Source organism: Sceloporus undulatus, chromosome 4 (genome assembly GCF_019175285.1).
Source record: "Sceloporus undulatus isolate JIND9_A2432 ecotype Alabama chromosome 4, SceUnd_v1.1, whole genome shotgun sequence".
NCBI lineage: Eukaryota > Metazoa > Chordata > Lepidosauria > Squamata > Phrynosomatidae > Sceloporus > Sceloporus undulatus.
Window position 1 is genome coordinate 202,219,395 of NC_056525.1, and position 13,881 is coordinate 202,233,275.

The following is a 13,881-nucleotide window of genomic DNA, read 5'->3' on the forward strand; positions in this document are numbered from 1 at the left end:
TAATTTTCATGCATTATATTTGGGAACATTACTATGGTTTGCTTGTATTTAATTGAATGCTGGTTTTGTTTCTTGGTGTTGACCATCACATTTGTTAAACGGATTGTCTCTGCTTTTAGGAATGCAAGATACTTTGCACTCTTGGCTTCTGTTTTACCTTTCTCAGGTGAGCAGCTTCAAGCCAATGCAGACAAAACATAATAGGGAAGTAGAGATTCTGTCTCACTATCCATTCTGAAATTTGAGGAGAGCCCAGACATAAAGTTACAGTAGGCCTTTGCTACTGGCTGGGTTTTGGTTCAAAGACCACACATAGATGCCAAAATCCATGGATTTTGGTGTAGTAAAATTGTGTTATTTATAAAATGACTAAATCAAGATTAGAATCAGATATAAAATAGCTGATCCCCTTCTTGCCTCTTTCACCTTCTAGACAAGACAAATTTATTTTACCTTAATTTTTTTTGGCAGAGGACATTATTCAGGTTCTCAGGCTGCCCTGGAGGTCTGTAGTAGACCCCTACAATGACATCCCTGTTGTTTCTCTCCTTGATTAAGGAGTATTAAAAGAGATGGCTAATGTTATATCGGAGCTATTGGCAATACTCTTTAAGAACTCCTGGAGAACAGGAGAAGTGCCAGCAGACTGGACGAAGGCAAATGCTGTCCTCATCTTCAAAAAGGGGGGAAGGGAAGAGGATCCTAACTATTATTGTCCAGTTAGCCTGACATCAATACCAGGAAAGATTCTAGAGCAGATCATTAAACAGAGAATCCGTAATGATCTAGAAGGCAATTCCATAATTGCAAAAAGGTCAACATGGGTTTCAGAGAAACAAGTCATGCCAGACAAATCTTATCTCTTTTTTTTATATAAAATTATCAGCTTGTTAGATGAAAGGAATGCTGTGGATATAGTATATCTTGATTTCAGTAAGGCCCTTGACAAGGTTCCCCATGACATTCTTGCAAACAAGCTTGTAAAATGTGGTCTAGACAAGGTAACTGTTACATGGATTTGTAATTGGTTGTCCAGCCGAACCCAAAGGGTGCTCAACAATGGCTCCTTTTCATCCTGGAGAGAAGTGACCAGTGGGATCCCACAGGGCTCTGTCCTGGGCCCTGTACTGTTCAACATCTTTATCAGTGACTTGGATGACAGACTTGGGGGAATACTTATCAAATTTGCAGATGACACAAAATTGGGAGGAGTAGCTAGCACCCCAGAGGACAGGACCAAAATTCAAAATGACTTGAAAAGACTAGAAAGCTGTGTCAAAGCTAACAAAATGAACTAAAACAAGGAGAAATGTAAGGTACTGCACTTAGGGTGGAAAACTGAAATGCACAGATGTAGGATGGGGGATACCTGACTAAACGAGACTACATGTGAAAAGGATCTGGAAGTCCAAGTAGACCTGAGTCAACAGTATGATGCGACAGCTAAAAAGGCCAATGCAATTTTAGGCAGCATCAATAAAAGTATAGTGTCTGGATCAAGGGAAGTAATAGTGCCACTCTATTCTGCTCTGGCCAGGCCCCACCTGGAATATTGTGTTCAGTTCTGGGCACCACAATTCAAAAAGAACATTGAGAAACTAGAGTGTGTACGAAGGAGAGCTACTAAAATGGAGAAGGGTCTGGAAACCATGCCCTATGAGGAAAGACTCAGGGAGCTGGGGATGTTTAGCTTGGAGAAGGTTATGAGGTGATATGATAGCCCTGTTTAAATATTTGAAGGGATGTCATATTGAGGAGGGAGCCAGCTTGTTTTCTGCTGCTCCAGAGACTTGGGCCTGGAGCAGTTGCGATCTCTTCCAACTCTATGATTCTAATTTTTACCCAGACACTCTCTGCCTGGCTTCAAGGATTTAAGCCATAGATCTCTTCACAGGTGTAAATATCCCTGACATGTAATTCTATTCTTCCTCCCCTCCTGTTTGTTCTATTTCTCTGAATAGAATGTAGCAATACAGGTGGGCTGTCTATGGCTTGCTCATAGTAGAGTAGTCTCTTGATATGCTCTGTGAACATCACAGACATGACTTACTCTCAAAAAGGAGAAGAGGCAAATACTGGAGAGCACTCAATGGAATCCACAGGCAAAAAGGGTGACGAGTCTGCAAGTACTCCAGAGGCAGAATGTTGTTGTTGTTGTATGCCTTCAAGTCATTTCCAATCTAGGGTGGCCTTAAGATAAACCTGTCATGGGGTATTCCTGAGGAAATTTACCTTTATCTTTCTCTGAGGCTGAGAGAGTATGACTTGCCCAAGGTCATCCAGTAGGTTTCCCTGGCTGAGCCCCTGGTTTCCTGAGCTGTAGTCCAGTTCAAACTGCTACACTAAGTTGGCTTGCTTGCAGGAAAGTAGTAATCTGCTGGTGCTGCAAAACCATCTGGTCTGCTAAACCAAATTCCTTTGATGAAAAAGGGAAGTGCCAAACAGCCGCCACTGTTGCCATTTCCCCACCAAAACATTCAAAAAGTGGTTACTTTTCAGTGTCTTAACTTTATGTAAACTTGAAGGGTTGAACTGTTAGTGTCAGTCCATTATGTTCCATAAAAAACTGGAAATTAGTTTATATTTTGTTGTTTGAGTGTGACAGTAAATAGCCATCCTGTGTTTTTAAAGTCATAAACATAATAACCTGAGAACTAAAACCTTAGCAAAACATAAAGGAATACATAAAACGAAAGTGAAAGATAACACTGAATGATAATTAGATGATAGTGTGTTCTTCATTCACTCTAGAGCAGGGGTAGGCAACCTGCGGCCCGCGGGCCGGATGCGGCCCGGCAAGGCCTTGGGACCGGCCCCAGCCTAGTCTTGCCGCCGATTGCTGCCGGGGCCTTTGGGGGCAATTGTCTATAGAAGCCTCAGAAACATGCATTTATATTAACATTTTTTAAAAAATCAGCAAATTTTTTCGCGTGTCCTCCATTTTTTTTTTTAAAAAAGTGTCTTCCATTTGAAAATTTTGTCCTACATTTGTCCTGGTTTATTTATATATTTAATTTTTTTAATTTTTAATTTTTTGGCTTCGGCCCCCCAGTTGTCTGAGGGACAGCAACCCGGCCCCCGGCTCAAAAAGGTTGCCTACCCCTGCTCTAGAGCTCTCTGTGGAAGTTTCTTAAGAGGTTCTAAAGCTTTGCTAAGTGAGGGTTTTGCCCTTTCTCTTAATCAGGTGTTTCACATGCCCAATGGCTGCCTCAAATGTGGAACTTTTCCTTTCTTAAAATCTCTGCTCTTTATGTTGGATTTCTCAACAATGTGTATACTGCCAATTTAATTTAGTGTATCCTCTACTTTTACCATCATATTTTTTTTCATAATACCAGTCCATCTGAGGTCTTTCTCTTGCTGCTTTCCTCCAGAACACCATGTTCCAGTGATTTTGGATACCCAGGCAGGTTTTATCACTTTCTCATGCCATCCACAGTCCGTCCACCATTTTACCCAGCATCTTTCAGCCATTCTGTTCATTATTGTTAGCCTTTTATTTACTTTTTAAATACCAGATATAATATATGAACCGTTTGCTGTCCAAATCCCAGTTTCTCATTTTGTGATCTTCAACTCACAAAATTACAACTTATGGTGAAATGTTTTGGGTTGTGATTTTGTTTGAATTTTGAAATAGTTGCATATACATAATGAGATGTATGGAGATGGGACCCAAATCTAACCATAAAATTCTTCTGTTTCATCTACACTGTATAAACATAATGTGAAGGTAATTTTATACATAATACTTTTACAAACTTTGTGCATGAAACCAAGTTTGTCTACCTTGAACCATGAGAATGCAAAAGTGTCACTATCTCAGCCAGCCATGTGGACAATACTGAAATATTTTGGAATTCCAGATAAAGAATACTCAACTTGTATTTAATTGCTGTATTATTTTATAACATATTTGCATATTTTACCCAAGTACAAATAATATTAATACTATTTTATGTTGACTAAAACCAGTTAACTGTTCTCAAAAAATAATTCATGTCATTTGTGTCTTAATGTTGTGTAGGTTATTTATTGTTGTGTGTCTTCAAGTCATTTCTGGCTTACGGCGACTCTAAGGCTGGGTTTTCTTGACAAGATTTGTACAAGCAGGTTTGCCTTTGCCTATCTCTGAGGCTAAGAGAGTGTTACTTGACCAGAGTCAACCAGTGGGTTTCATGGTGAAGCAGTGATTTGAACCCTGCTATCCAGAGTTGTAGTCTAACTCTAAAACTTCTACACTACACTGGCTGTCATAGTTGGTTTTTAATTCAATATGGCTGCTGCATGCCACTGCCAAGAGTCAGGGGCAGAAGTATCGGTTAACAATCATTCTTCCAGGCCACAGCTGTATCTTTTGTCATATTTTGTCTTTCAGATAAATAGTAGTTTATTTGATGGGGGTAAATAGGGGAAGTGATGCATGATAAGGTTTAAACCCACGTATCCCTAGAGTTTTTATCCCACTTTATGGTATTATTGCAACTGCTTCCTACTGGGTTTTTTTTAAAAAGTGGTATATTCCAAATTCTCTGTGTCTCATCTATCTTGAATCTTGAAATAAAGTAGCAAAAGGACAAGATGAAGGGAAAGAGATTTTGAAAATGTCTTGAATGAGAAATTTCTAGGAAGGTTTCAAAAATAATTCAATCACTATGGAACCTATAGATGTTACTGGGGCTTAGTTGGGAAGACAGGAAGGTGCTCTGACCTCTCATAGAATTAATCTAGTAAAGTGATTCTATCAGTTTGGATGTTCATATTCTGGCTGATTGAGCTAAGTTCTGTATTCTTGCATCCATGAATTTTATCCTGGTGCATTCCCTTCCCTCCTCTTTTCTTTGCACAGATTTTTGTAGGTGACATAAATCAGCATAGCTCCAGATTATGCCTGCCTATGTACTTTGAAGGATGTTGTGGAATGAGATATCCTGTACGTTCTCATGCAACACACCTTGCCCCAACTGTACAAAAAGGGGCTGAGGGATTCCTGGTTGCAGCTTCATCCCATGACTTCTGTTTGGCTGCAAAGGGGCACTTGGATGTATTGTCGCTTATTCCACCATGGGTGAATCCATGGTAAAGAATCCATGGGTATGGAGGGTCAACTGTATAGTGTAATAGTGTTATATTTGTGTGGAGAAAAACAGTTTGGCTGGTGACACTATTTGGTAACGTTATCTTTTTGCTAACATTAATTGTTGTATCTGCTTGGGCTGTCTGCTGGAATAAGCCTTGGAGATATGGTATTAAGGTGGGTTTAGTCATGAGAGAGAGCCATAAGGTGGTGCTGGGGAATTGCTTTTTCTACCTCTTGGCCTTTCCCTACACTAGGGGGAAAACATTTTCAAACGTTTGAGATAAATGTCTTCAGCTCTATTTCTTTTAAGAAATGGCTGGGTATGGTAATGCGATGGGTGAGATAAACAAGCTGTGGGTTTTAAAAGTCTGCTGATATAGATGAAGGCTTATAACCAGCTTTGATAGGGTTGCTCTCCCTTTCAGAGACAAAGTTTGCAGCTTAAAATGGTACACTCAAGGGCTAAACAGGCCACTCCTAAGGGGTGGCCTGCAGCCGCCTCTTTTTTCACCAGATCAGGGCCGTGGCAACCGCATGCTGCGCCCCTGTTCTGGTCTTTCCAAGGCACAAAAAGGAGCTGCAAAAAGCGGCTCATTATTGCACCGCAGAAAGGGCGCAATTGCTGCCGGCGCTGTGACTTTTTGGCGCTGCGTCATCCGGTGGGATGCACGGTGTCACACCGGCATGGGGGTGGAGTCAGGGCATGTGTCATGCGTACATCATGCCCCCACTTCACCCCCATGCCGGTCTGTACAGCCCCTCCATGCAACCCTATCTACAGACCATGGGTTTGATTTAGTAACATGTGTCCTGTTTTTATTTTTATTTATAATGCACTGTATGCCTCTCTTATAAAAATGAAAGCTAAAAAATATTGTTCTATAAAATATTTCACTAGCATGCTAAGGGGTAGCAGAGGCATATAAAGTGCTCTAATTTTGTTCTTAACATTTTGTACATTTGCCTATGCTATTAAACAAAGTTTCCATTTCTGATACCATCCATTCAAAATCATATATATTTTTGTCCATCTTAAATCTCTCATTGTCTGTATGAGAACCATACCTTGAGATTCCAATTCCTCTCTAGATTTCATACTTAATTGTTCTTTATCCATTATTATTAACTCTTAACATTACAGTACTCTTGGTGATATTTACTCCAACTGGTCCGGACTAGACTGCAAACTGTGATCCAGAGGACCTTTGCATCAGCTGCCCGTAGACCTGCCATGAGAGATTTGACAGCTAAGCTTTAAAACAGTATTAAAGCTATCCAATCAATTTTAAACTATTAATTTAAATTGGTATATTTTAAATCTATGTTGTACCCTGCCTCAAGCCTTGGCAAGAAGTGGGTAAGAAATAACAACAACAACAACAACAACAACTTACTCATTTTTTGCTGAACTAGTATATTCTAGACTATCAGGTGAAAGCTAATTTGTGAGGTTTCTTTTTTATAATTTGAATTGCAGTAATGTGGTGTGTGTGTGTGTGTGTGTGTGTGTGTGTGTGTGTGTGTGTAATATTACACAACTGAACTTATTCCACTTTTATTCCAGTTTTTATTTTGAAGTCTCCATGCCTGATATTCAGAATTCTGAGCTGTTAAGCAGTTAATTTATTTCAGAGGTAGGGAAATACAGCCTATATGGGGGTACCCCATTTCACTTCATGGCCATTTTGTGCATCCCTCACATCCTCCCCAAAGCCTCTAGAGCTCTCAAGTACAGTTGGCCCTTCCCTTATGCGGGGGAACCATTCTGCCGCCAACACCCCCCTGCAAGGGAGAAAACACATATGCTCAAGTCCCATTAGTCCAGAATGTGTCAGTGTTTTTTCTGGCATGGCTTCCAGCGTATGTTGGAAGCCCATAAGGTGGGCCCATGTATAACCCAGGCACACTGTAATTTAAAATATTTTTTACACAAAATATTACCAATCAGATGGCCCAAAGCACAGCCTGGAAAGAGCCCCCAGCCCAGAAAACCAGTTTTATATGTAGAAAACTGGACTAAACAGTGTGAAAATCTTCAGAAGTGCAAACTGGATTGCATTTTCAACTGACTTGACCAAAACAAAAAACAGAAAAACACGAAAGTAGTCCACCATAGGGGTGAAAATTGCCCCCTACACAGTGGAGTCTCTACCTATTTGTTACAACCTGACTAGTGGACTAGTGTATTCAAACAGATAAGAAATACACTTGACAAATACCACATAGTTAATAAATAAGTTCTTTCATTGCAGACCAAATTGAGTATCAACAACTTGCTGTCAGATTTTTAGTTTATTAGGAATTCTTTAAGGCTGTGTGTGTGTGTGTTTGTGTGTGTAAGGCCCTTCACAATTTGGGTATTTCCACACGTGTTTTAAGTAAGATGTTTTTGGAGAGTCTTGTACATTTATGGATTGTATTAATAGTATTGATTAAGTGTCAGATAGTAGGAGTTGCTGGCCGAATGTCCACTGTGAAATGTAATAGCATTACTGAAGAAAGTACCATGTGGCTAGTTAGGCAGGTGATGCAGCCCAGTAGTCTGCTGCATGGGTATTAATGTGAGCCCATGTTTTTTCCACATGATTAAAGGAGGCCATCTGTTCTTTGTTAAATATTTACAGAAACAGCTTTTCTCTAAAAGACTTAGGGGTGTGTGAGCCTAAGAAACAGTGAAATATTTCTGAATACTTTTAGAGATGTATCAAAAATAAAATTACTTCTTATCAAACAAGATTGTTGCCTACTGCTTATCACAAAGGATTATTTAACTTTTACTGTTGCTTTTATGTATAAGGATTATTTTTTACCAATGTGATAAATTTTTACTTAAAGAAATAATAGCAAAATTATGTATTTGAAATCTTCAGTACATCGTATTCATATAGTAAAAATTATTTGAAATAAATTGATGCATTAAGAAAAGGGACCATGGTAGCTTGCTTTTTGAAGAGCAAGTCTGCAGAACTTGGGGCCCTCACTTTAAAAACTAACCCTGTGATGAAAGTTAAGGTCTGTATGTGTGCATTTCCCTTCAGTAGAGAAAGGCTGTCAGTTCATGGCATATACAACAGTATCCTGTTTTTAATTCCCTTTTAGTCAGTGGTGTCCCAAGGGGGGGGGGGGTGCTGTGGTGTGGACCACACTGGGTAGCACCCCAGAGGGGGTGTCATCAGTGCATGCACTGTTGTGAACTGTTGTAATGGAATTATCACTTTTTCTTATCGTTTCTAATGAAGTAGTATCCATTTTAGATTAGAATTTGTTAATGGTCTTCATAGGCTTATTATATCTTGTATATGTTATTAATCTGTGTGATATTCTAAAAGTGTTTGGATTATTTTTGTTTTCCAAATCATTCTGGCTGGTATGAAAAAATGTCTTACAGCATTTTCAGTCAATAAAATTTCAGAAGACCAAACCTAAAACATATATTAAACTATTGCCTTATTTGTTTTTCCTAGCATTCTCCATCAGAATCCTTCCTAGAGAAATCAGTGCCAGACATGACTCAGGTTAGTGGACCGAATGCCCAGCTACTGAAAAGTGATGATTACCTTCCATCAATTGAACAGCAGCCCCAACAGAAGAAAAAGAAAAAGAAAAATAATCACATTGCTGCAGAAGGTCCCGGCAAAGGATTTGGCAAGCAAGGCTTTCTTGGTGGGCTTGACAGCCAGGATCCTACCAGGAAATCATTGGACTGTTCCCAAGAAGAGAAAAAGAAGAAGAAAAGGCCTAAAGTGAAAAAAGATCCAAAAGAACCGAAGGAGAAGAAGGAGCCTAAAGAACCCAAGACTCCCAAAACCCCTAAGGTCCCTAAAGAGCCAAAGGAGAAGAAAACTAAAAACGCCACACCAAAACCCAAGATCAACAAAAAGTCAAAGTATGTAATTTTTGTTAACGTATTAGTATTCCTCATTTAATACATTGTTACAGATGCAATCTTAAAATGGTATTTACGTTGTTGGCAAACGTTTGATCCTAGAATAATACGTAGAAAATAATGACTAATTTTTAAATTTCCAAAATAACTTATTTAGAACCAGGTGATGTGAACTGGGCAAAATAGTGTACTATTTGTATTAATAGTTACCTTTGGTTTCCTAAAATGACAGACACATTATATGCACAGCTATACCCAGATGATTATAGTCCTCAGTTTTCATCAGTTGTGTAAATCTGTGAAACAACTGGTGAAGATTTACTAGAGAAGGGATACTGAATTAATCTCTATCTTCCTTTCTAAAGACAGGATTCAGATCCTGATTACTTGCAGAAATAGAAATACACCTGTAATTATGTGTTGCATGAATGGCTGAAGAGTATCAGCACACTTTGTTACACTTCCTGGCCTCAGAAACACATTACTATAACTATAAGTATACCTCAATGAATGAACCCTATGCGTTTCAGGGGATTCCTTCTTTAACAAAAAAAATTGGTACCAGAAGCAGAAATAACATGGAAAGAACAGGGTTTCTGCACCATAAAAAAATATATTGCAGCAGACATTTTATCCAAAGCAATTACAGTGGACCCTTATGCGGGGGATCCGTTCTGGACCCCTCCCCCTCATGTAAGGAAAAAAACACATATGCTCAAGCCACATTGAAAACAATGGGGTGCGTAAATGCTATGTGATGTGTGTGCCACAGGTGCACACACCATTGTTTTTTCCAACATGTGGCTTCAGCATAAGCCGAAAGCTGCGTATGGCAAACCTGTGTATGGCACAGCGCACTGTAGTATGCACATGTGAAATGGAATATCCAAGTTCAAGTAAGCCTTAACTAAGTTAACAAAAACATTCTGAATCTCTTAGTGACCATTTGAAAGTTTCTTCCAAGATGTTTTCAGGGATGATTTTTCTTTTCACAAGCCTCCACGTTTCTTCTGGTTTCCATTTTGTCAGCTAGATTTCTAAATCCATAGTTTTAAAAATGTGATGGGATAGCTAGTGGGGCAGGTTCATCTGCTCTCCGGTCTTTTCTCTGTTTTGCTGTTCACGAGATCTTAAGAAGGGGTTCTGTTTACCTTTCCGGTTGTAAGCAAGCAGACAGTATGATTGCCTGTAGTATGATTGGCTAGAGTAGACTCTTGCTCTTTTCCAGTGCAGGCTTCAGTGCATTGTTTACTGCAGACATGTTGTCAACACTGAAAGTCTATGCTTCTCCAGTCTTCCTTCACTGTCCTTCTAATGTTGATGCTGCTGATAGAAACCTTCCATCTAGATAGAGGAGGAAAAACAAAAAGGTAGGCCTAGATGGCATAAAAAGACTTTGTATAAAGAAGCTTCATTGTGAGAGGCTTTGTTGACAGAATTATAGCTATATTAGCTTGAGTAACTTGGAATATTTTAATATGTTTGATAAACAGGGTCTTATATAACAATATGTGAATCAGCCTTTATGGTGTCTCAAGATGCTTTGTTGTGCTGCAAAATAAACGGGTAATTTATTTTGACAGTGAACAGCATTATTTGTGAATGCTTTGATAATAAACATGAGATGATCTCAGTTTACATATATGTCTAAAACATGTAAGGGATAATTAGGCCTGGAAAAGGCTTTTGAAAAATGTGACTTGACTTTGTTATTATTTTTTCATCTGTGGCTATTCTAGAAGTGTAGAAACATTTTTTCATGTTTTCTTAGATCTAAACTGTGAGAAAAAACATCTCAGTTTTTGAACTTGATTTTGCTGCCATTCCTCTTCCTCCAAGCCCTCTATCTCATGTACCTTAGTGGTCAAAATTAACCTAACCTTTGAGTGGTCAGAATCAATTATTAAAAATGCATGTACTTCTAAATTAAAAGGAGGTACTAAAAGGGGTTAAACTACCACACATACAAGTACAAGTCGACCTCATTTATAAGTCATGGCAGGTGTTGGGGCCAAAATCATAGATTTTTATATGACCCATGGATAAGTCAAGGATAAAACTTGGTCATGTAACAAAGGATGTAAAGGGGGAAACACCACTTCCTTCCCCCCATCTCCTTTGGACCTTTCCTGACCACCTTACACCACTTCCCTGGTGCTGGAGAAGAAGGTTTTATCATCAGATTGAAAAGGGAAGGAATTGGAGACAATGTTTAAATCAATGCAGCATCTGTGAAAGAAAGTTGTTCTTGTAAGCCAGGCAAAGCTGAGGAATTTCGAACTCCCTCCCTAGAGAAGCCAGGAGCTTCATCCCTTCTTTCCTTTGAGAAGTAGATAAAAACATTTTTATGCTCTTAGAATTTTTCAGAATGATGGAGGTTGGGCTTGTAAAGAGGAAATGTGACCAGGCAAGCTCCTCCCCTGAAAGCTCTCCTTCCAGGCTCCACATGAGAGCCCTGCCTCAATTGCTCCAAATGTTGCTGAAAGCTCTCTCCCTTCTCATTCTCCTAGGCGGGGCTTCCCTTTGAGAACTCAGGGATGGCTATTTAGCCACTGGGACTTCATAAAAACCTGGACTGGAGGCAATTACTGGGATACGGGTTCTGGTTTAAAGCAGCCCCTTCTTCCTTTTCTCCTTAGTGGCCCCCTGCTCCTACCTTGAATGCCTCTCGGGTTACACCTAAGATAGGGAGGAGTCTCAGGGAGCCAGAGCTAACCCTCCACTCTCCCCTGCACCTTGGATGCCTCTCAGAATACATCCAAGGTGGAGAGGAGGCTCTGGGAGCCAGGGTTTTAGTCTGGACCTAAGCCGTATAGGGATTTATAGGTCATGACCAGCATTTTGAGTTGTGCTCTGAAATTAACTGGTAGCCAGTGAAGCTGTTTCAGCAAGTGAGTTACTGTATATATTCCTTAGAACTGGCCCCAGTCAACATTTTAGTTGAGGTTCCTGAACAGTTTCTAAAGGTAGCCTCGCATAGAGTGTGTTACAATAGTCCAAACAGGATTTAGTCTTCTGATTTTTTGGATTTAGTCTACATTTTGATTGATGAATGTGTTAAGGGTTAAAAGCCAGCAAACACAGAAATGTTTAGATGTGTGGTGACCATGAGCATTCACCACACGGAGGATGAAGCTAATTAACTACAGCTGTTGCTCATAGGTACAAGGTCATTCTGCTGCCTGCGTGCAGCAAGCCGAAGATGAACATGTGTCTGGTTAGACAAGAGGACAATTTTCTGTGTGGGACAGGAAAAGGCTGTTTGTGGGACCGCATGGTTTGGTGTCTATATAAACTCAGGGACTTCCGGTAATTGTTGTGGGTTTTGAGAGAGGAGTTGATTGTGAGTTCTGTATAGTCGTCTTGGTTGTTTGGTTGCACTTTGTAAATAAAGATAAGCACTTTCGGGAGCTTGGCTTGTCTGGTCGTTAATCAGCAGAAGCCTGGCAGTGAATGCTGGAGAGTTCCCGTTGGTACCTGCCTTCCATCATTTCTGGAAGACATCCATCTGCTGTTATCTTCGCTGAGGGCTGTGAACACGTTTCTAAAATTGTCAGCTACTCTGACAGAATGAACCAATTTATAGAAAATATGGAATAATTCTGATATCTTTAATGTAACTTTAATGTGATGTTCTGTCATTGTTATTTTTGTTTTCTTAACATTGAAGTGTCACCCTGCTTTTCTTTAACTTTCATCAGTAGTCATTCCAAGTCAATTCTATTTTCTGCTAGTGGTATGAAGTCCTATGCATGACTTAGATTGCTGATGTTGCTTCCTCCAATTTTCTGCTTTCTTCCTCGGCCATTTTCTGTATGATGTGGTGTGCATATATGATTCTAATATTATAAAATTCAGCCTTGCCTTGACCCTCTTCCCAGTTGGAAATCAGTCTGTTTCTCCATATTCAGTCCTGACCGTGGCCTTTTGTGCATAGTATCCGTTACATATCCATTACATAAGGCAATTGAACATTGTAGCATTCCTAATTCTTAGAGCAGTTCATAGTTTTTCTTGATCTACACAGTCAAAGCCTTTTCTGTAATTTATAAAGCACAGGCTGATTTTATTCTGAGATCATGTAGTGTGGTCCATTAGCCCGGACATGTTTGCAGTATGATCACTAGTGCTTCTTCCTTTTCAGAACACATTTGGCATTTCTTCTACATTTCTGGTGTCCCCTTTCTGAGAGACTATATTGAGTGCTTTCAGTCTGTGACTATGTTTTTATTTTTCCTGTTTGTTGACAGTTTTTTCTTACAATTTGGATGGTTTCCATCAATATACAGTCTGCCCTTGCCTTACGTGGGGGATCCGTTCCGCCCCCCCCCCCCCCGCGTAAGGCAAAAAGCACGTATGCTCAAGCCCCACATAATGGGGCTCGTGCATGCTGTGTGGTTGTGCGCATGTGCTACGGGTGCGTGCGCCATTCTCCCAACCTCCAGGTGGCTTCTTCATAAGCTGGAAGCTGCCTATACCGAGCGCACGTATGGTGTGGGCTCACTGTAGTTTGAAATTACTATGCCATCTGTTTCTGGTCATTAATTTCTTTGAGATGCTTGCAGAGCAGCTTTCATGTCACTTTTTAAAATCACAGAATATTGATCCAAAGGTGGTTCCTTGATGAAATCTATTGCACATTTGATTTTATTGCTTCCATATTTTATTACTTCCATTGTCTTTCTATTTTGTTCTGATCATATAAAGTGTTCCCCTTCTTGTAACACAGCATCTGTATCCTTGGTTTAAATTTTGTTTTGCTTATTCCTGGTCTTGTGGAAGAGGTCTCTTGTTCTGTCACTTTTGCTGTCTTGTTCTGTAGCAGCGATTCATGTTCTGTATTATAATCTGCTCCTGGCCTTGTTTTTGCAGAGAATGGAGTGTCTTCACCTTCTTAGTCTAATTATGTAGTCTA

General features: G+C 39.8%; 1 protein-coding gene across 1 annotated transcript in view; it reads left to right on the plus strand.

Annotated features, from left to right (window-relative positions):
• The window catches only part of CHD7 (chromodomain helicase DNA binding protein 7), a 190,702-nt gene that overhangs the window by 84,620 nt on the left and 92,201 nt on the right, over nucleotides 1–13,881 (plus strand). Inside the window, exon 4 of the mRNA XM_042463426.1 lies at nucleotides 8,545–8,966. Coding sequence (XP_042319360.1) covers nucleotides 8,545–8,966 — 422 coding nt within the window. The remainder of the gene's footprint in view (nucleotides 1–8,544; nucleotides 8,967–13,881) is intronic.